A 23,157-nucleotide genomic window follows, 5' to 3' on the forward strand; every position below is an offset into this window, starting at 1 on the left:
TTTTCCCTTTTTAAACAGTTTACTTTTGGCAAGCAGTAAATCCTATAAGCTGCGTTCATGCAGGGAGTCAATAGCGGCCGAGGGCAGATCAGCTTGGGCCGTGGCTAACTTGGACTCAGTGGTTTCTTGGTTTCAACCTGGCTAAACCAAAGCCAGGTCAGGCTAGAGAGTCCTCCTGCCTCTGCCCACCGACATCCCCTCCCCCCTGCATGCACTATCTCTATTGTGCTCAATGCTGTGGGGTCTACATGACGTAAGGGCTAGATACACAACTCCTGCAGCCGTCTCCTGGGACGCGCCTCTGAATAACTCACGGCCAACATGCTTATGTCTTGTGACCCGGAGGGGTTGGCTGAGATTTTCAAGGGCATTCAGCTTTAATGGGGGACGTGTGCCTAAATCCCCTAGACCGATCTCAAAAGCTCAATAGTTACTTCTAAGTGTGAGGGGAGGCTGGTCACTGGCCAGTCTGATGGAGCTGCTAGTCAGTGCCAGTTGCATTGGTAGGTTTTGTGTAATGGACCTCTGTACCTGTAGGAACTGGATGGAAACCACGGAAACTACAAATGCTGTTGATTAGAAAAATCACACAGGCCTTGTTAAGAGAGAAGAAAATCTAGCTGTAGCTTTACTTGCTGGCCTCCTGCTGCAGTGAGTTCCACAAGTTATATGGTGCCAAGTAACGGGTCTGCCAGCACCAGCCATGAACGTCTGCTTTGCATGCTCTCCAAGGGTTGGGTGCAGCAACACCATGTATTGAATGCCCGGTCAGTTGAATGGTATCTCCCATTTAATATTTCTCTCACTGCCCCGCAGGGGACTGCCTGCTGGATCAGCCCATCAAGCCCATCTCGCTGCCGGAGGACCTCCCTGGGGCCAGCTACAACCTCAACCAGCAGTGCGAGCTGGCCTTCGGCCTCGGCTCCAAACCCTGCCCCTACATGCAATACTGCACCAAGCTCTGGTGCACGGGGAAAGCCCGGGGTCAGATTGTTTGCCAGACGCGCCACTTCCCCTGGGCCGACGGCACCAGCTGCGGGGAGGGGAGGTTCTGCCTGAAGGGCACGTGTGTCGAGAGGCATAACATCAGTAAGTACAGGGTGAGTACCTAACCGCTCCGTGCTGGGGGATGTGAGTGGGGAGGGCAGGGGGTATATAAGGTGAAGCTCGGCAAGGCAGCTTGGGCTGACGCTGAGAACATGTAGCTCAGAGTTCTTTGTGCACTGAAACCAGGCGACGTAGTGCCAATGCTCTCCCAGGGGCTGGCCACGGGAGGGGCATGGCTGAAAGCCACCGGGCTGTACCCCGCTGCAGGGAGGAAAGCAGCCAGAAGTTGAAGGGGTTTGTCCATTCCCCACTTGCACAGGCGTGCTAGTCATCATCGTCCTTGAACCCAGCCATCGTGACCGATTCCCCAGGGCGCTGGGCCTGGCTGCAGTTATCCAGGGCTCCTCCAGACCGGATAGCCGCAGCGTACTCCTCATGAAGCGGCCTCACCACGGAGCGAGCACTTGGAGGGCTCAGAGTGGAGTTCATCTCCACGGCCGCCATCCAAGACGCTGGCTGTGACGGGGTGTGTTGCTTGAACTTGTTGCAAACAGGCCAGCCAATTCCAAGCACTGTGGAAAGTCGGCAAGCTAGATTGGAAAGGCCCCCACTTCCCATCTGTAACCCGGGAGGCCAAACTGAGTCCCCAGCAGGTGTATAAACAGCAAATGCGCTTGTGGGGATGGAGAAGAGGAGGAAACAAATGATTATCTTTTGCAAAGGACTTGCGGCCCTGGTTGCTCAGGCTGAGGCCCCCCTCGACTTAGCTCTTGCCCCAGGACAGAGCTACGCCCAAAACGTCGCTCTGAAGCAGCTCTGCTCTCCTCTTGGTGCCTGGCAAGTGTTTTCTCATGGCACCAGGTGTGAATGGCTTATGCTGGGTGTGGCAGCTATAGAGGGGCGAAGGGTACCCTTCTGCTTAATACTGGGTACCCCCATCTGAGTCTGATTCCCTCCATAGGGGACCCAAATATTGCACGCCGGGCTGCTTTTGAAGAGACCTGGCTGTAGGGCAAAGGGGTTTTCCTCTTAACACCCTCTCTCCCGCAGGTGGAGGGCAGCTGGGGGAAGTGGACCCCATATGGGCAGTGCTCTCGGACCTGCGGTGGGGGAGTCCAGCTAGCCAAGCGCGAGTGCAACAGCCCAGCGCCTGCCAATGGAGGGAAGTACTGCGAAGGTGTCCGAGTCAAATACCGCTCCTGTAACCTCGACCTTTGTTCTGAGTCAGGTGAGGCTTCCCCAAGGGATGGGGCCAGCCGGGAGGGCAGAGACCTGCCCTGGCACTAGTTTCTAATGGGCACAGTTGGGCCTTGCAAAGAGCTGTACATGTTCAAGCAAACCACCAATCCCAAGCAGCTACCTGCTATCCCGCTCAGTCCCGTTGCTGTTGGTTCTCCGTTGTGCCAATGGTGCTGTTAGGTGTCACTGAAGTTAGTGGTGGATGAGGGTTTTGGAGGTGTGAGCCTCAGGAGGTTTGGGTCAGGTGACCCCAAAAGTTTGGCAGCTTTTCTGCAGGTGATACAGATCTCTCTGGTCTGCAAATCGCGTTAGAGATCTCAGTAGGTACCAGAGGAAGGCAGTTCAGTGGTTAGAGTACCTAGAGACAGACTCGGTGTGTGGCCTCGGGCAAGTAACTTAGCCTCTCTGGGCCTCAGTGCCCCGTCAGTGAAATGGGGACAACAGCACTGCCTACCTCGCAGGGGAGTCATGAGAATAAAAACACGAAAGACTGTGAGACACTCAGACACTGTGATGGGATGGAGAAATGTTCCACAGGTTGAGTGTGTGGTCAGTACGGATACAAAACAACAGAGCGGTGTCTCAACCTCTTGAGACTGCAAAACTGAGCAGGCGAATGAGGGAAAACAGACGGTCAGAAGGGATTTTCATGCCAGAAGCGAAGAAAACAGCTCTAAATATCAGTTTACAATGGGTCTGGGGAGATCTAAAGTAGGTAACAGTTTAATGGGTGCTTGTGTCTTTTAGTAGAACCCACTTTGGCTCATTCCTTCTCTACTCTATTTCCACTCAATCCAGCTGAGCTGGAAATACCATAAAAATCCCAGTTCTCATGGTATTTCTGCCCTGGCCAACATTCAAAGGCCCACGAAACCTGGTTGATGGGGCAGAAAGGGAAAGTTAACCACACCTGAAAATAGCTGGTTTGGGTTTTTAATTTGCCCGCGTTGATTAGGAGGTGGTATTTGCAGCTGGTACCGTCTGACCTAACTCCACCTGTAGTATAAGGCAAACAATACATCATCAGAGACTAAAGCTCGGACAGATGTCTGCAACTGTTGTTTCATCTGTGCACAGCAGAACTAAAGTTAGAGTATGGGAAAAATAGGCAGAATTTTTTTGCGCGCACGCAAAGTAACTGTAATCAAAAATCCAATTTTCTGGAACATTCTGAGCACTTTAAGCTGGCAAAAAATAAGCAAGAACATTTTGGAAAAAATGTCAAACATTTTCGACGAGCTGTAGCTAGCATCGCCATAGCAACCACTGCCCGGTTTGAAAGTTTAGGGACAATTTCACTAGAGACAGGGAGCCCAATTCTCCTTGGCCTTGCTGCTGTGTGCAGTCATTTATAGCAGCCTATTTTATTGAAGCCAACAGAGCATCGCCAGCTTACCCAATCAGAGAACCAGGCCTGGCCATGGTGCTACAGTAGAATATTACGCACTGGATAGGTGGAAGTGACTTCACAGCTTGCAGGGCAGGGGAATATAGTGCTAGTGCATGTGTGTGAGAGAGAGATTATACACTCCGAAGTCACTACGTATGATGGTCCCTAGGCAGGGCCGGTGCAACCATTTAGGTGGCCGGGCACTAGGATTTGGGGGGCGCCATTTTCTTCGGCAGCGACCGCGGCGGCCGGATCTTCGGCTGCCCCGGTCGCCGCTGGCATTTAGGCAGAGGGAGCTGGGGCAGTGGAGCGCGGGGAGGGCCGCCTGCAGCAAGGGGGGGAGGGCGGCACGCAGGGGAACTCCCCGCTCCAGCTCACCCCTGCCCCGCCTCCTCCCCGAGCACGCGCCTCCCAGGCTTGCGGCGCCTAAGCCGATTGGCGCCGCAAGCCTGGGAGGCGGGAGAAGTGAAGCAGCCACAGCGTGTTCGGGGTGGAGGCGGAGCAGGGGTGACCTGCTTCACTTCTCCCGCCTCCCAGGCTTGCGGTGCCAATCAGCTTAGGCACCGCAAGCCTGGGAGGAGGGAGAAGTGAAGCAGCGACGGTGTGCTTGGGGAGGAGGTGGGGCAGGGGTGAGCTAGGGCGGGGGGTGTGCCTCAGGGCGGAGGGGGGGGAGCTGCCGCGGGGGGGGGGGGGCTCAGGGTGGGGGCTCGGGGACGGGGGGGGGGGGGTCGCAAGGTGGAAGTTTCACCTAGGGCGTGAAACATCCTTCCACCAGCCCTGTCCCTATGCACCACCACAACAGCTGTGCTCTTCTGGGGGCTATGCAGATCACTAAGCCCACGACAAAGCCACTGAGAGCTGGGTACAGAGCACTGTCAGCTGAGGGGTTCTGGCTAGGGAACAGTCTTTCAGGGGAGGTCAGGCACGTCCAGTGTCTGAGTATCGTTAGAAAACGCTGCAGAAGTTTGAGAAAGGCAGATCCCATCAGTGACACTGATGATACAAACCCCGCTTTCTATTTCCCACCCCCGAAACACCATCCCCAAGCAGAATTTTGTCCCCAAAAAGAGAGAGTTGCCAAAGATGCCATGAAATCCTCTTGGAGCTTTGCTACTCTTACTGATCATGTGCGGAAGCCGCCCAGATACCATGGCGATGGGCAGCAGTCTAAAACCTTTCAGATCGATATCTAACAACCCCCTAACATCCCTGCACAGTATGAGACCAATACCCCAAGCTCTGGAAGGTCTTCTGAGCGTGGCCTTCTCACAGAATTATTCAGAAGGTCTGGAGAGTAACCAAGATTTGTGCAGCTCAAGCGTGGATCCATTTGGAAAGGCCTGTTCAGTTAACTTTTCCTCCTCCTTCCCACCAGCAGGACCCAACTCCTAATGCCAGCTGCTCCAGCTTTCTCCCCGCACATGCCTCTTGTAATGTGCTGGGGGGAATTACCTAACTCTTCACAGCTGGGCTCAGGCATAGTCATGGACAGGAGCCACAATCTCTGCACTGAGGGGCTGCAGCTATGTGCTGTAGTTTCCTCTGCTCAGGAGAGAGGGTTAACTCTTTCCTTGCCATCTCCTGGATAGGGTCTCTTTGTGTCTCTTCTAATAATATAACTGTCAGATGTCTTCTTCAGGTTTTACTGCACACTGCTCAGAGGCCTTGCAAGGAGTGCCAAATACACCGATAAAATAAACAAACATAGTTTGGAATGTCCATGGTATGCTCACACGTTGAATACTGTGTGCAGTGCTGGTGGCCCCATCTCAAAAAAGAGATATTAGAATTGGAAAAGGTACCAAGAAGGGCAACAAAAATGATCAGAGGCATGGAATAGCTTCCCTGTGAGGACAGATTCCAAAGACTGGGACTCCTTAGCTTAGAAGAGAGACAACTGTGGGGGGAGGGGTAGAGGGGAGATAGGATAGAGGTCTATAAAATCATGAATTGTGTGCAGAAAAAGTATTATTTACCCCTTCACATAACACAAGTACCAGGGGTCACCCAATGAAATTAATAGGCAGCAGGTTTAAAACAAATAAAAGGAAGTATTTATCCACACACCGCACAGTCAACCTGTGGAACTCATTGCCAAGGGATGATGTGAAGGCCAAAAATATAACTGGGCTCAAAAAAGAATTAGATCAATTCAGAGAGGATAGGTCCATCCATATCTATTAGCCAAGATGGTCAGGGATCCAACCCCATGCTCTGGGTGTCCCTAAACCTCTGACTGCCTGAAGCTGGGACTGGATGACAGAGGATGGAGCACTCAAGAATTGCCCTGTTCTGTCCATTCCCTCTGAAGCATCTGGCACTGACGACTGTCAGCAGACCCAGTATGGCCATTCTTATATTCTTACTGTGTTGCTTTGAGCAAGTCACTGCCCAACTCTGTGTCTCACTGCTTCCCTATCTGTAAAATGGGGATAATACTATTTACTCTCCTTTGAGACCCTTGGGTGAAGAGCTGTATTATCTTTTATTACACATCTTGTTCCCATTTCTGAAAGACTGCAATAACATCAAGTGTCCACCCCGCCCCCCCTTTACTAGATATGGCCTGCAATATGAGGCAGTGATTGCCAAGACGTGAGCCATGCACGCAGACTTTACAGTCTTGCCGGTTTCTTTTCTCCCTGGAGTAAAAAGGTGGCAGTTGTTTCGAGCAATGGTTGTGGGATGTTACCCCTGGAACTGACACTGGCTTAGCTGTGAGTGTAGCTTGAAGTGGCTTTCTGTACCCTCCACCATTGGTGATACCGTCCCAGTGTTATCGTACCCCCACAAACCACTCTCCCTTGTATCATCTCTTCATTGGGGGGTGCCCTGACTATACAAAGAGTCAGACAAGTTTCCTCTGAGTCTAGGACATAACATGTCTCACGAATCACAACACCAAAGCTTCATTTGCTTCAGTAAATCCAGAAAGCCAGATAGTCTGGCAGACACCTACAATCCTTAATAGTCCAGTTGGGGACCAACTCAGACCCGCCATACATTTGGAACCAGAGCCTAGGCACACTCGTGTAAATCAGGAGTGACTCCACTTAAGTCAGTGGAGCAGAACTGGAGTAAAACCAGTTGCAGGGAGAGAAGAATCTGACCCTGGGCATCCCCTGATTCCATGGTGTGATACTGTATGGCTGAGGATGTCCTCTCCAGTGAAATGCCCATGCATGCTTTGTATCCTTCCAGGGCTAGGAAAGAGTTTCCGAGAGGAGCAGTGCGAGGCTTTCAACGGCTACAATCACAGCACCAACCGGCTCACCGCCACCGTCTCTTGGGTCCCGAAGTACTCGGGAGTCTCGCCTCGGGACAAATGCAAGCTCATCTGCAGAGCTAATGGCACCGGTTACTTCTACGTGTTAGCTCCTAAGGTGAGCAGGAGAACAAACAGTGTGAACCGGGGACCATGGGGGAAGGGGGGCCTCTGTCAACGAAATCGGGTAAGGGGCTATAGGGAAACACAAGGGCACCTGGAAATGAATGAACAGAAGGATTTTTTTTTGACCCAGCGGGTGACGTTTAGAATTCACTGCCCCGGAGGCTGGGATTCAAGAAAAATTAGCCTGTTCTTTGGCTATCGGTGTTATCATGGGGCAGAAAGGGGATTAGATGAGAGGTCATGTGCCAGATCAGCTGGTGTAAATCAATGGAGCCGTGCTAATTTACACCGGCTGTGGATCTGGTCCCATGCCTGGACCTGTGTTTGTAAAGCATCCCAGCTTGCATGCCTATGGCACTAGAACAGGAATAAAGGATAACAACTAGACACTTCCCCCCGGGGATTCTGGCTCACACGCACAGGGCGGGGCCGGCTGTCAGATTTGGGACTGGGAATGTGGTGTGCACATGACACCGTCAAAGAGTTAATCAGCTCTCCAAAGCGGCTAGTTTGTAGGGTGCTGCCCTCAGGATTCAATGTGAGGAAAAAGAGAGAGAGAGATGTGGTTATAGACGTGGCAGTCAGCAGTCAAAGAGCACCTCTCGAGTGCCTCTCGAAGGCACAGCCCGGAACGGAGGCAAAGGCGGTTTTATGTCCTCCAACATAACACCTCCTCCATACTGGGCTGCTCAGGCAACTTAGCTTAGACCGGCTGCCGGCTCACTGGCACGTAGGGCTATGATAGTCCCGGATGGGCACCCAAAAGTTCTTTCTTGGAATGCCGGCGGAACACGCACAGGTGGGGCAAATATCTTCACCGGAGCACAAAGTGACTTGATGGCTTGTGCTTTCTCTCTGCCTACGGGTAAACTTCAGGTTGTGGATGGCACTCCCTGCGCGCCCGAATCCACCTCGGTCTGCGTCCAGGGCAAATGCATCAAAGCGGGATGCGACGGCAAGCTGGGCTCCAAGAAGAAGTTTGACAAGTGCAGCGTGTGTGGAGGAGACAACAAGAGCTGCAAGAAGGTCTCGGGCTTGTTCACCAAACCCATGTGAGTGCCAGAGGATCCTGCTGCTTTCCCTGTGTGCCCTATAAAATAGACCTCAGAAAACATAGGGCTCATGGAAGGGAGGGACCAATGGTACTGTTTCCAGGGATGGGAGCTCTGCCTTTAGCTTCATCGGTAGGCCCTGATTCTTTGGAGGAGAAGGTTCCAAGTTTTAGGCTACTCTCAGGGGTTTCAATCTGGTCTCTTGCGCTGGGGGTGAACTGTCTACAGTTGAACCTCGAATGGGTATGCTAGATCAGTGGCTCTCCACCAGGGGTACGTGTACCCCTGGGGGTACACAGAGGTCTTCTAGGGGGTACATCAATGCATCTAGATATTTGCCTAGTTTTACAACAAGCTACATAAAAAGCACTAGCAAAGTCAGTCCAAACTAAAATTTCATACAGTGACTGGTTTATACTGCTCTAAATATTAAACACAGAGATAGAGGTATTTATATTCCAATTGATTTTGTATTTTTATATGGCAAAAATGAGAAAGGAAGCAAGTTTTCAGTAGGGTGCTGTGACACTTTTGTATGGTTTTGTAAGCAAGTAGTTTTTAAGTGAGGTGAAACTTGGGGTTACACAAGACAAATCAGACTCTTGAAAGGGGTACAGTCGTCTGGAAAGGTTGAGAGCCACTGGACTAGATGACTCAGGGGCTGATCCTGGACCAGTGACCCTTTCAGCTGTAGGTTTCTGAATCAGACCCAGCCCAGGTTGGGAGTGAGTGGATGGTTTTACGGTGGCTTTCTAGTGGACTGTGTAAAATGAATGATTGCTCTCAGCCTGGTTCTGAGTGTGTCTACATCAGAAAGACTCAGCACCACAATTGCCTGCCTTGGTAGCCATCTCAGCAGAGGGACCAAGGAAACCCATGGAGACTGAACTCCTCTCTCATCACTTCAGGTCAGGGTTGAGGCCCATTGGGGGGACAGGGAAGCCTACCCTGAAGCTGTCTGTCCAGCACCTCTTGTGGGGATTTTTCAGGGCTGGGAAAGTCTCAAGGACAGAGCTATAGAGCTGCTGTAGGGCTGCAGAGCACTGGCACGGCTGGAATGGGGTACGGTGGGTCAGGACTGAGGCACATTGGCAGAGCTGTGGGGTCCCTCTATTGGTCTAGCAGAGGAGGGTTCAGGCAAGGGGAGGGGCCCTGGCAGAGCTAGGAGGGAGAAGTTTGGGAAGCACCAGCCCTAGAGAGGACAAGTCTCACCTCTAAGAGCAACAGCTTATGAATGAAAGGCCCATGTCCAGTGATGTCGGTGGTGCTAACACGACCTCCCGGGTGGCTTGTCTGCTGTTCTCTTACAGGCACGGCTACAACTTTGTGGTGACCATCCCAGCAGGAGCCTCCAGCATTGACATCAGGCAGCGGGGCTACAAGGGCCTCATCAGCGACGATAACTACCTAGCTCTGAAGAACGGCCAAGGCAAGTATCTGCTGAACGGGCACTTCATTGTCTCGGCTGTGGAGAGGGACCTGATGGTGAAGGGCAGCGTGCTGCGGTACAGTGGGACGGGCACGGCGGTGGAAAGCCTCCAGGCCTTCAAGCCTATCCAGGAGCCGCTGACCGTGGAGGTGCTGTCAGTGGGGAAGATGACTCCACCACGTGTGCGCTACTCCTTCTACCTGCCCAAGGAGAGCAAAGACGACAAGTCCTCTTACCGGAAAGACGGGAAAAGCCCGCCTGTGCTCAACAACCACGTCCTGAGCATGTCCAACCGCTTGGATCCGGGCAGGCCGAATTACAAACGTGTGTCCTACAAGTGGGCGGCCAGTGGTTGGGAGGCCTGTTCCGTCTCCTGCGGCAACGGGCTGCAGAAGCGCTCCGTACACTGTCGCGACTCCTACGGCCAACTGGCCTCCGTGTGCGATGCTGCCCAGCGGCCCATCGATGTCAGGATATGCGGCGACCCCTGCCCCACGTGGGAGGTGAGCCCCTGGTCCCCCTGCTCCAAAACCTGTGGCCGGGGCTTCAAGAGGCGCATGTTGAAATGCACGGCGCGGGCCGGCCAACTCTTGCCTCGGGATCGCTGCAACCTCAGGAAGAAGCCTCAGGAGCTGGACTTCTGCACCCTGAGGCCATGCTGACCCCGCGGGCGCTGCTTCCAAAGAAGGCCTGGTGTCTCTCTGGCTGGAGATAAATGGCTGAAGGCTGAACAGCAGCTGGGGGGAGGGTGAGGGGGAGCTGTCTGAGGTGAGGGGTCTGTTACATAGGGCATATCAGCGGACAAAGGACTTGTACGCAGGGCGAGAGCGTGCACATGTGAGAGGGGCCCAGTGTGGTGTTATAGAACAGGTTGCTCAGAGATGGAGTAAAATAAACATCTACCTCGAAGCTGCCAAACTGTCCAGGCTCCCTCCCCATCCAGAGGATGCTATGGGCGTGAGGGGGAAGGACAGGAACGAGGGCAGGATCGGTCTCTGGGGACTGCTCTCCGGGATCCACCAAAACACCAAGGACAACAAGAGTGTGTTTCTATATTGCCATGGCCAGCCTCCCTCTAGGCTTCAAAGGGTCACGCCCCAACCTCCGAAACACTAGTGCTAGATGGGACCAAAAGGAATTACCATTGCAAGGACGACAAACTATACTGCTTAACGACCGGTGCAATAAAGTGCTGGGGTCTATTAAGAACTGATGCCTTCAGGGCTTGCTAGTAATGACTCCGCAGCCGATGTGTTGCTGCTCTCCACACTTGGGCAGCAGCGTTGTCATGCAGGGCTGTATGCGGGTCATTGATCGGCGGCTTTTGCTTTTCATGTGTATGGACCGAACAACGTAGATTCTTATGGTGCTTAATATCTGTATTTTTATTCTCCTTCCTCGTGGTTGACGCAAACCCTGCGTACCTGGGGTCATTTTGTCATTTTTCCATTGGATCCTCTCAGAAGACTATGCCTCTTTATGGTGCTTTGAGAAGGGTGTGTGAAGGGGCAGTGTGTCGCTAATACAAGGTGGGTCTGTGTTTTAAAGAAACCTCTTTAGACCAAATACCATTTACACGTAGGTCCCTTTTTGCTCTGTTAATAATGTAAAGGTGCCTTAAAATGAGCACAACTTGCATTCCCACAACCCCTTTACACGGCTGAAGCTTAAAGGGATCTCGGTGTACGTGAGAATATGGCTTTAATTCTAGGAGGTACTGCACAATGGTGCCCCACCACAGTGCTTCCTGTTGGAAGAATGAGAAACGCTGCCAAGAGTATTGTATGCGTGACTACCACGGGTGGCAAATACCGAGTCTTTTTTTGAAACGGTGCTCCGTGTATGTCACTAACTGTCACGCCGTGCCCAGTACTCGCACTCTCCTAACATCTTTGTTCAGGGTTATTTCTCAAAAAACACATAGAGATCTTTGGTGCTGAAGTATAAAAGAAATGGGGACTAACTCTCCTCCCAGAAGATGATGGCGTGGGCCTTTCTGGCCTTAAGATCTATGCTACGTACCCTGCTTAAGCCCATCTCTAATTTTATGGGTGTGTCTATCCTGCAATTGTGGAGCGTGATTACATCTTGTGCAGACAGACCTGAGCTAGCTTTAATCTAGCAAGCTCGGGTCCCGGAGCAGTGACACTGCAGTAATGAATGCTTCAGCTCAGGCTAGCATCAGCAGGGATCCAAGAAGGCTTGGACAACCCGTGCTGAAGCACAAACCAGCACAGTTTCATTTCTCCAGGACTCAGATTAGCTAGACGGAGGGTAGTTTGGGTAGGTCAACTCAAGCTATAATCACACCCTGCGATTGCAGGATTCCACCGGATCGGCGGGCAGCGATCGATCCAGCAGGGATCGATTTATCGCGTCTAGTCTAGATGCGATAAATCGACCCCTAAGCGCTCTCCCGTCGCCTCCTGTACTCCAGCTCGGCGAGAGGCACAGGCGAAGTCGATGGGAGAGCGTCAGCTGTCGACTTACTGCAGTGAAGACACCGCAGTAAGTAGATCTAAGTATGTCGACATATTCACGTAGCTGAAGTTGCGTAACTTAGATCGCTACCTTCCCCCCGCCCCCAGTGTAGACCAGGGCTAAGTCTGCAAGTGTTCCCACTGGCATCAAGGGGACAACTCACCGGTTTAAAGTGAGGCATATGCCTTGCTGAATTGGGGCCCTTGGCTCATTTTTTGCAAAGCTTTTTGAGATCTTAGCATGGAAGATACCAGAACAGGGGAAAGTATTTTTTATTATTGGCCCTTGGCCGGGTTGTAACTCAGGCGTTGAACCGAAGACCAACCGCCTTCCAGTGCCAGAGAACGGCAGCTAGCTGTAGACCCCCCCGCACTCTGAAGTGCATGAACAACTCATATTCAAATGTTGCTTGGCAATGGGCTAATTGTCAATTCCTGCCCCTCTACTGGGCTCCCCATGGCTTCATCATACCCTTTCTTACCAACATGCCCCCTTCCAGCCAGCCCACTGGATATACTTTGATAGGACACTCTTCTAGAGCGAGCTTGCCCTCACAAGCCCACCTCCCAAGTTTGGGCCCAGAACAGAGCATCCAAATCTCTTGTTTGAGCATACAACTATGTACTGAAGGGCACAAAGTCTGTCTCACAGGCAAAGTGCTGCACTGAGCATCTGCATGCCGATGATGAATGGTCTGTCCAAGCCTTGCCCATGGATCATTTTCCAGCCCCCAAGCCCTATATTATCCAGAGGATTCCCTCTGATGTAGGGATGCGAGCAACAGTAGTTAGGGAATGTCTTGTGAGGCAGCCTCTCCAGTCTATGGGGAAGATGATTCTTCCTTGTCCCACTAAAGCAAGTAGGAATTCGGGCATCGACTTGTGTGGGACGGGACTGGGCCCAAAGATCTCTGGGCTTCAAAATAACCCCACCTGGAAATTCAACAGATTTTTTATTACAAAGGGCGTTAACCACACCTAATGCTGGATTTCAGATCAAGGAACTATAGCACTGGGATTATAGACAGTTCTTCGATGGCAAAACCCCTTTCTGATGGATAGATTTAGGGCTTCTGGGCTGGATCCTCCTCTGGTGTAAATCAGCATAGGTCTGTTGCCTTAATTACGCCTTTGACTTTGATAGAGCTACACCAAATTACACCAACTCTCTCTCCCCACTGTCCTTCACAGATGCTGTGCAGAATGGATGATGGGGCTTGTTGTTACCTAACTCCAGCTGTGATTCAGCACTGCATCTTATCCTATTTAAAGGCCCTGGTTAACATAAGCCAATATCCCCTTAAAAATGCGCCCAGTCTCCAGAACAAATCGGCTCTTGAGTGTTCACTTCACGTTTCTTCCCAGTGTTTAATGATCAATGAGCATTGATAAGATAGTGTCAACTCTCAGCATTCCCATAATCTCGCATGATATAAAATTAGTATCAGCATAGGGGAGAGAGAACTTGGACTGGTTGGTTACTGGTTACAGAAGAGAAATAATATGTTTTAGTGGGATAGGATCAAGAGAAAGGAAACGAAATCCCATTGGGCAAGCGGTTACCAGAGTTGTCAAAGAGTTCTGCACTAGGCCAGACTGGACCAGGCCCTAGACCAATCAGTGTCTGTATGTAACACTTCTACTTTACCTCTTTCCCTGTCTTAGAGTCCACCCCTCATCCTTAGGAATATACATTATGTTTATTGGTGGGTTTGCTGTGTCTAGCACAGCTGACCCCCTACCAGTTCCAGTTGTGTAGCTGGTCCTGAGGGGCTGCCCTTTGTGTCTTTCCATCGAAAAGAATTGGTTCCCAACACCATCAAGAATTGTCACAGTTGTGGGGGGCGGGGGGTGGGGTGTTTTGTTTTTTTGTGGTTCTTTTGCAAGATGTATGGCAGAAGGACAGAAATGCCTATTGTACTGGCTGCTTTGTGTATACCATGTATACTGTACATCAGTCTTTGCTGTTTGTGCATTGATAGCAAACCTGAAATAAAGTGGTATTTAAAGTTCCATCCGATTATTTGGGGGTATGGGTCCGTGCATTCTGTCTGTCTGGGAGCAGAATCTGGCCATGCTCTCAACCTAACCCTACTAGGGTTGGACTTTTATTCCATAAGGGTGTAGTCTTCATACACGTTAACTGGTCAAGGTACACCCTAAAGAGCCTAAAGTTTACGGTGAGAAGAGAGCATGTACCTTGGCTTACCTCCATGGAGGCTGGAAGAATTAGATTTGTTTTTAAATATAATTTCAGATATATTGATGTTTAAAATAAAAAATATGGTTAAAACCAATCAATTTACGTGTCCACAGTTGTGTGAGGGGCGGGTCAGACAATTATTTGACAGTAAAGATTCAGAAAGTTAGCGCTTCATAACTGCTAAAACAGAGTTTACATTGGAGCACCTCTGAGGCCAGGCTGATGCTATAAACATTCGTATCCCCCAGCATCTGCCAAAAAGATGTGGAAATGTTGTCAAGTGGCTGACTGGCTCACCAGTCCCCCTTCTTGATGCCACAAAACAGCGAAAACCTTTGGCCCTGGATAGAAGGACCTTCATCCTTGGCAATGTGGAGTGACTTGTTTCAATGCTCTGTTCAGTGGTTTTGGGTCAAATGCAGCTCTCAGCTGACCTGAAGGTTCTCTTATCCCCTACAGGCCGGTGATCCATTCTGTGCTAGTTTCAACAAAAGTATCAATGTCTTTTCTTGGCAGGCTTGCCAATTCCTTCTTCAGCGACTCCACCAGGGCTAATGGAACTGTGTATTTTGGTAGCCTTATGGGCTGCACATGAGGTTTCCTCCCCTAACTTCAGCTTGCCCTCTAGGTGTGCATCTCCTGGAAGTAGGTCCTTATATTCTGTTACAATGCTGGACAGGGCCCAGGGTGACCGTTCTCCCTCTTCTCTCACATTGAGGATATTCCGGTATTGCTCTGTGATTAAATCTGTGGCTTTCGCTGCCTTGCTGCCCAGCAGCGGGTGGTACTTTTGTGGGCGAACATATTTGCTAAGTGATAATGTCTCTTATCTACAGCTTGCATTTTGCTAATTGGCCTAACAATGGTTTTATTGTACATCACTAGCACTTGGTCACATTTCTCCACTTGAACATTGCTGCTTATCACTGTTGCTAGGATTACATTGCAGCTGGCTCCACAATCTAGCTGGAATAAACTTTGTCATTGTTCCAAATATGGCAGTTGAATGGCTGGCAGCCTCCTCCTGCAGTGAATTGAGTCTTTGGATCTGCTAAAGTCATATTGCAGACATCTTCCTCTTCATTCTCTCTTTCCTCAAGCACCGCATGGACTGTTGCTTTTTTCTTCTCGGGGGCAGCTGTTGCATTGGGATATAAAATGGTTCCTCTTCCCCACGCTCCTTGTAGCTAGAGCCTGCGTTCTTGTTCTGATCCTATCTCTGGACAGTTCAGATGCCTGCAAATAGCAAGGGTATTTCTCTAGGGTTAGAGCAGTTTCTCTCCACAATCCCTCTTGTAAGCTTGAATCACGTCACTCGCATGCCCCCCATCAAGGAATCTTAATGTCTCCAGAATTACATGTGGGTGCCAGAGATCTCAGTTCTGTAAATGTTATTATCCATTCCCTCTTCTGCTTTTGGTTTCCAGTAAAAAAAACAAAAACACTACCCTCTCTACAGTCTCTCTGCCTAGGGTCACAGTACTCAAACACATGTATTAGCTGTTCATGTTTTGGGCATTATTTCTGGCAACAGTGTCTCTCACTTCTTCTCCTTTTCCCCAAGGAGAAAGCCTTTTTAAATTGTATCTTCATTTTCTCATCTTTTGCCCCATGGTCAGCTTCCTATAAAGACTCATTTCTTGCTTCCATGCTTGTGCAAGGTAGATAGGAATCTAGCATTGCCTGTGGTCTCAGTTCCTCCATGCTGCTTGTTTGCTCTGTTTCTGGATGATGCTTTGTTTGTCTCATTCTTGCTCACTGAGTCTCATTAGACTGACCGTTTCCACGCTGTTTCATGCCCTGTGAGCTGGGTAATGGCACGAGATGACTTCAGCTAGACTAGTTCTTCATTAAAATAACTATTTACAGAGATGCTGCAATGGCAGCTAACATTCCAGCCATGTGCACGCAGACTGACTTCCTGGTGCTTCCTCCAAACATATTCCTCCCGCAACCCGTGCTCCTCCTCTGAAGTTCCATGCAGGTTGCTATAAGCTACATCTTCATCAGGCCCACTCTGTGCTTATGTTACTCCAATTACTCCTTCTCAACTTAGGTAACTCTGTGTGAGTCTATTCATTTACACTGGTGTAATTCCCATGGACTGCAATAAGTGAGCTGTGAATCTGGCCCACTGAACATAACTGAATCTAATCTGGAGGAATTCCCATGCTGAGGAGTTAGAAGATGGTTGTTTTTATTGCTGAAAGGAAGGTGTACATTAGAATAGCCGGCGCAATACTTTAACTGACCCTTGTTCACACCTCCTTGAGGCTCCTCTGGACCATCTTATGCACCAATGCTTGAGGGAGTCTAGGTATACCGAGTCTGCAGGAGTCATATTAAAGGGACGCTAAGTTATACCACTTTGCACATCACCTGGGAGTTCTTCATGAACGCAACTCCAGATTTACATGGGTGCCAATGAGAGCAGTTTGGCTCATGAACAATGTTGCTAGGTGCTTAGAAAACATTAGCGATGCCTTCCGTTGCTTGCGGAACGATTCCCAGCACACCCTTGATGAGTCAGTTCCCGCTCCTTAAGTCATATCAGCGCCAACATGAGATAAGCCCCAATTCCTTCCTTGTAGCAGGACATGTCTGTACAGAGAGGACTAAAGTCACATCCAGCTCTCATCAGGGACAGTTTGTCCTTTTCTTTATTTTATCCCAAACAAAGGAGATGACAGCTTGATTGTCATATTGCAGTTGCTTGGCAAATTTTGAGGGCACCCCAAAGACTTCGGGGGTGAACTTCTTTTGCACAAGAAATTGCTACCACTCCTGCATCTAAATTATCTATTGAAAGTGATTGACAGTTTGTTCCTCTTTGCCCCCCCAAAAAGAAAAAAAAATTCTGTTCAAATATATGGTGGGGGAGGGATAGCTCAGTGGTTTGAGCATTGGCCTGCTAAACCCAGGGTTGTAAATTCAATCCTTGAGGGGGGATCTGGGGCAAAATCAGTACTTGGTCCTGCTAGTGAAGGCAGGGGGCTGGACTTGATGACCTTTCAAGGTCCCTTCCAGTTCTAGGAGATGGGATATCTCTATTAATTATTATATGACAATATTGCAAAGGATCTAGTTACAAACAGCTTTATCAAGATCACATGGCCAGATCCTCAGCTGGTGCACCTGGACCGAGATCCAGTGATTGCAATGGAGCTCTGCTCATTGACACCAGCTGAGGAGCTAGCCGGAATGTGTACATGGCATAAATATCTCCTGCTGCTGCAGAAGTGGGGCATAAGGGAGATGGAGATATTGACCCTGTCTGATTACGATTGCTGGATTTCTAAGATACCAGCAAACCAAATGGATGCATATGTAATAATCTAGTCTGGTAGATGCCGGTGTGGTAGTATGGGCATCTCTCACTGTTTTAGAGGGAAATTTAGAGTGAAATTCAGAGGACCCGCACAATTTAAGCCCCACTTTAGTACAAGATCTATGTGCCACTTAAGTCTCACTTAAGCACAATGAGCTTTGTGCTAACCCTCTGCACAAGGGTGAACTTTACTCTTATCCCATACCTCTTCCTCTGAGTGCCCATGTGACGAGAGGCAGGAACTGAGTTCAAGTTAGCCCCTTGTTCACTGGGGACTAGATAGCACCACTGCATCTCATCAAATGCCCCTGGCGGGGAGGAGGGAGGAATCTATGTGGATGCAGAGAAACCATCTCCAGGCGAAAGACTAAAGGAAACAACCACCACTATTTGAAACCCCAGCTCAAAGTAAAGTGATTAGAGTCTGTGTTTGGTCAACTCCAAGTTTGTTTGCTCAGTGCCTTGTCTGGGAATATCGCCTAGGGAAAGCCACACAATTGCTTAATGTATCTGAGAAATATACTATTAAAGGGCATGACATAAGTGATGTACGTGACATGGAACAGCCATATTAATCAAACTGTTCAGGAACAGCATATTGGCGAAGAACAAACATTAGAAAAAACAGAGAGCATAACTAGTGGCAGAGGAAAGAAGTTCTTACTGACAGGCAAAATCGCAACCAATTGCTTTATCTCAATCCCAAAATACGGGGTTGGAGAAAAAGAAGCACGTAACATTCCAACAAAGGGTTAGAAAATCAGTTTTGTGATGGGGTGATCCACCAATGGTTATTAGCCATGATGGTCAGGGAGGCAACCACATGCTCTGGTGTCCCTAAACCTCTGACTGCCAGAAGCTGAGACTGGACAACAGGAGATGAATCACTCAATAATTACCATGTTCTGTTCATTCCCTCTGAAGCACCTGGCACTGGCCACTGTTGGAAGACAGGATACTGGGCTAAATGGACCATTGGTCTGTCCCAGTATGGCCATTCTTATGAGATGTGGTAAGACCAACATGGTCAGGTAGCCTCCTAAATCCATATTATGCCTATGGATTTAGGTGTGTAGCGGAAGGCACCCAAATTAGAACTTTTCCCCAAAGGGATCACTTCTGCAAGGTCCTGAATGCTGAAGGCCAGATCTGCAGCAGTTGTGATTCACAGAGCTCCATTGACTACAGTGGAGTTATGCTGATGGATACCAACTGAGGATCCGTCTCTGACAACCAAAATCATTGAGAGTTCAGAATGCTCAGCACACCTTGCAGGATTGAGCCTTATGGCTCTATGACTTTCTTCAGATCTGTTATCCCAGTGAGAGAAATCCCAGACGACCACACTGAATCTGACACAGATTTACACTCGAGTACATGCACTAATGTAAATCTGTAGGTTTCCCTGGGGTCAGACTGGGTTTAAGGGACATCAGCTTCTGGGTTTCTGACACTGAGCTGTTTTCTTTCCTATTCGTAGGGTCTCCGTAACAATGTGGTTCAGTCTGTTTTTGTCTGCATCTGGAGAAAGGAAACATACACACAAATGTAATGCAGTTCAACTAATCCACTTTAAATTCAGACCTTTAGTTAATTCGGATTAACTTTCCTGAAGGTCCCCATGTACACAAGCCTTTACTGTCACCGGGTCCCCAGGAGACAAGTACTGATACACCTTGGCCACATCTAGGGTGACCAGATGTCCCTATTTTATAGGGATAGTCCCGATATCTGGGGCTTTTTCTTATATAGGCTCCTATTACCGCCCAGCCGCTCTCCTGATTTTTCACACTTGCTGTCTGGTCACCCTAGCCACATCGCTTAGATAAACCCATTTGTAACCACAGCCAGTCCTCTCAATATTCCTACCCCTCCAAAATAGCCCAGGAGCCCCCACCATCTAGGAGAAAGGGAGCGGGAGATCACTTCAGCTCAGCGTCCTTTATCCACCATCGTCTCAGCCTTTGGCAGGGTAAACTATAATCACCCAGGAGCCATCCCCAGGCAAGCCTTGCTCCAGGGAGGCAGCTGATGTATATACCCACACCATTTAGAAAAGAGCAGCTTACAATAGTTGAGAGTACTCTGCACAGCAGTGGAACCCGATGCTGGGTTGCCATTGCACCTCTCTCGAAGGATGGCTTCTCTTTAAGGGGAAGCAAGGTTCAGGAAGAGATATGGAACCTCTCCTGCTTCCCAATGGACATGGGCCAGCATGAGATGTGGCATCTCCATTTCAATGGACTGTCCATCACCCTACAGAGGGAGGAGAGCTAATTGCTCCAACAAAGGAGGACTGTTTATTGCTGTTGGTCTGATGGCAGCCCCTCAAGGGCCCAACTGAAATCATGGTTCTTGGCACTGCACAGACATAGAGTAAGGGACAGACCCTGGGCTGCTGACAAACAACCTAATGGCTTGGAGGGGAAACAGAAGCACAGAGAGGTAAAGTGACTTGCACAAGGTCAGACAACAGGTCTTGGGGCTGAGCTAGGAATAGATCCAGGTCTCCTGAGCTCAGTGCTTGATCCAATCATGCTGACGTCCCCTCACAGAGAGTTATGGCAAATCCAGTGCATTCTGGACAGAGTCCCCAGTCAGCTAATAGCATTAGGCTGTCCAAACGAAGCCAAGTTGCTCCAGCCACTCGCTGTGGGAACCCCTCAGGTGTGTAAGTCGTGGCAATTTGACAGTAACTGCTACAGTATATGACAGTCACGGGGATGCAGCGAAGCTTGGGAAACCCAAGGCGTTCATGGGCAATATTGAATTCGAGGGGAAATGATGGCTCTTAGGAACCGTTTTAAGACCAAGAACCATAAGAAAAAGGAAAAGGTATTTGTTCAGTGTCTGACTCAGCTGCCTGTGGTCTCCCTCAGCCACGCCCAGTGCTCCGGGACCCTGGATACACCCGTGGACTGAGAGAGGCTATTCCAGGAAGGCTTCACATTTTAGGGATGGGTGAGCTTGTAACTGCAAGGCCATTTCCTCTGAGTGGGCAGTTTCCAAACTCTCTGCTGGCCACCCTGGGTGACGGAGTGCCCCAGGCATTAGTCACTGACCTGCCAGCATTGTACCTCCGGATCTCCTCTGCACTCAGGCCCAGAGCACTATTTATAGAGTGTTGCAGAGGAATGTTCGCTCTGAGAGGGGAGGGAGCGAATTCAAGATACAAGGGTGTAGCTTTGCTTCGCCGCGTGGCCTGCAGCCACACCCACCTGGGCCTGTGCACTCCTGCCATCTCACCAGCCAGGCAATGCTCAGAGGGGGAACCTGCAGTGAAACCCCAGCGTACAGCAGCAAGGGGCGTTGGTGGCACTTTCCCTTCTGGGCCACTCCTGAACCAATGCCTCAGGGCAGTGCTGTGCCGCTGGAGGTGTTTCCTTTCACAGGCATCAGAAATCTGGGGTTCAACTACTTTATGAGCATGTAAAAAGCTCCTGAAGAAAGACAGCCTAGTGGTGAAAACACTGGAGTGGGATTCATGAGACCTGGGTTCTGTTCCTGACTCTAACTGAGATTTCCAGGACAGGTTGCTTAATCCATCCATGTGGCAGCTCCTTGTCTGTGACACTCCCCTACCTCACAGGGGCGTCGAGAGCCTGGATTGATTCACATCTGTGACTTGAGGTGCTTAGGTAGTACAGTGAATGGAACCATAAAACTATGGTATTTATTTGGCCCTCAGTTACCGTAGTATCTGAACACCACACAATCTTTAGCATATTTCCCCTCACAACATCTCTGTGATGTACAGAAATGCTATTATCCCCGTTTTACAGATGGGTAAATGAGTCACAGAGAGGCTATGTGATTTGCCCAAGGTCACACAGGAAGCTTGTAGCACAGCCAGGACATAAGTGGAGCAATTGACAAGAACAGAGATGTAAGCATGGCCCAGCTCAGTTAGGGTAATGACTACATTTTACCAGGCCTAAATCTCCCGCCTGTTACAACTGCGTGCAGTATTGTTCTTCGCTACTTGTATGGCTCTGCTAAGCAGCTCTGTGTAGCAGCCTAGAGAACACTGGAATAAGTGACTCTTAACTAACTAGAAATCATGGTTACTAACCTTTCAGGATGAAAGGAGCTGTACAAATATAATCTCCTTATCAAAAAGGAACTGTAGAAACTCTTGTTCCTTACCAAGGTCACCTTGTGGTGTTGTTCACTATTCGAACTGGGAACTGGCTATAAGGCACTTATAAACGTTTCCCTGCGGCCCACATTTAAATTAACGTTTTTGGGTTTTAATTCCCCTTTGTTCTGTTAACACCCCAACACATGCCCGTAGCAGTGCCAAGATGTGCCAACAGCAGGTTGCTTTCAAACACTTGCCATTAATAAAAGCACAATAGCACCTTATAAATCACATCGGGCCATGTTTTGCTTTTAGAGGGAAGTCATTTAATAAAAAGGTCCATTCACCTCGATGGAGCCACCAAACAGAAATTATTGCTGCACTAATATGAGCCCCCCGCCCCCTCTTTCTCTGAACTTTATGAAGGTGTTTGGTGCTGTGCTGAATGCATGGTTTTAGGGACATCCCAGTGGTCTCCTGGAGATGGGCTCGCAGGAGTCTCTTTGAAAACCCCAGCCCAGGAATTTCCTGAAACTCTCATTTATAAAGTTTGTAGTAGGGGCAGACAGGGAGAGGGGCTAGTACGACCAAGGGGTGAGGGAAAGAGTCAGGTAGAAGGAAGTGTAGATATCCCTGTTGTCAGCCAGTTGGAGGTTCAGGTAAGTGGTTTTGGGTAGAAGGGAGAGGACTTAATACGGGATTTAGCAGAAGTAGCCCTAGCATCAAGCAGACAGGGGACTTCCACTGTCTGTTGAACATTATAGGAGAATCATCATGCATGCTTTTCCCAGCTGCATTTATCCCAGAGCATTCTGGAGGAGTGCACCTCCTCTTCTACCCTCAGAATGGCTCTGAATTTGCCCTGAAGTAATATGCTCCCCTTCAGCCCAGGGCGGTGCCTTTGATGCATTCATTCGTGGTGGTCAGCACCTAACACTGGGAATCTAGCAGTGACTAGAGCTGCTCAGAATGTTTCAAACATTTTTCCTCCCACGGCTTTGGTCTTCTCCCAGGGAAATTGCAGGGGGGGTAGTTGTAGGCAATTTCTCCACTTACACTCAGGCACGATGGTAGGGCTCCATCCTCACTCCTTTTGCACACGCACACGAGGCCGTTAGGGGCATGTCTACACAGCCTGCAGCAGCTCTGAAGCCTGCACCCTTCCCCTGGCTTCAGAGCTTGAGCTCCAGCCCAAGCCACACTGTCTACACAGATATTTGTAAGTGCGGTAGCGCAAGTCGCACAAGCCCTAGTCTGTTGACCCAGACTTCCTGCGTAAACATACCTCAGCCCCACCCAGGCCGCCTCACTAACGTTCCCCTAGAGTATCTTCAGTATGTGGAGACACCTAGTTTTAGGTCTGTCTCTTCTGGCACTGCAGCTGAGGGCCTTAGCCACTGTTTGGATGAGACTGGGGACAGGGATGATTTAGAAGCCTTCAACTACCTGAAGCCTTGATAGTAGCCTTCAACTACCTGAAGGCGGGTTCCAAAGAGAATGGATCTAGATTGTTCTCA

General features: G+C 49.7%; 1 protein-coding gene across 1 annotated transcript in view; it reads left to right on the top strand.

The window, feature by feature from the left end:
- Nucleotides 1–14,041, top strand: part of ADAMTS15 (ADAM metallopeptidase with thrombospondin type 1 motif 15) — a 31,422-nt gene extending 17,381 nt beyond the window's left edge. Inside the window, exons 4-8 of the mRNA XM_005303911.4 lie at nt 817–1,100; nt 2,098–2,275; nt 6,878–7,059; nt 7,944–8,119; nt 9,430–14,041. Of these exons, the coding sequence (XP_005303968.2) occupies nt 817–1,100; nt 2,098–2,275; nt 6,878–7,059; nt 7,944–8,119; nt 9,430–10,210 (1,601 nt within the window). The 3' untranslated portion in view covers nt 10,211–14,041. The remainder of the gene's footprint in view (nt 1–816; nt 1,101–2,097; nt 2,276–6,877; nt 7,060–7,943; nt 8,120–9,429) is intronic.
- The last annotated feature ends 9,116 nt before the right edge of the window (nt 14,042–23,157 follow it).

Source organism: Chrysemys picta, chromosome 16 (assembly GCF_011386835.1).
Source record: "Chrysemys picta bellii isolate R12L10 chromosome 16, ASM1138683v2, whole genome shotgun sequence".
NCBI lineage: Eukaryota > Metazoa > Chordata > Testudines > Emydidae > Chrysemys > Chrysemys picta.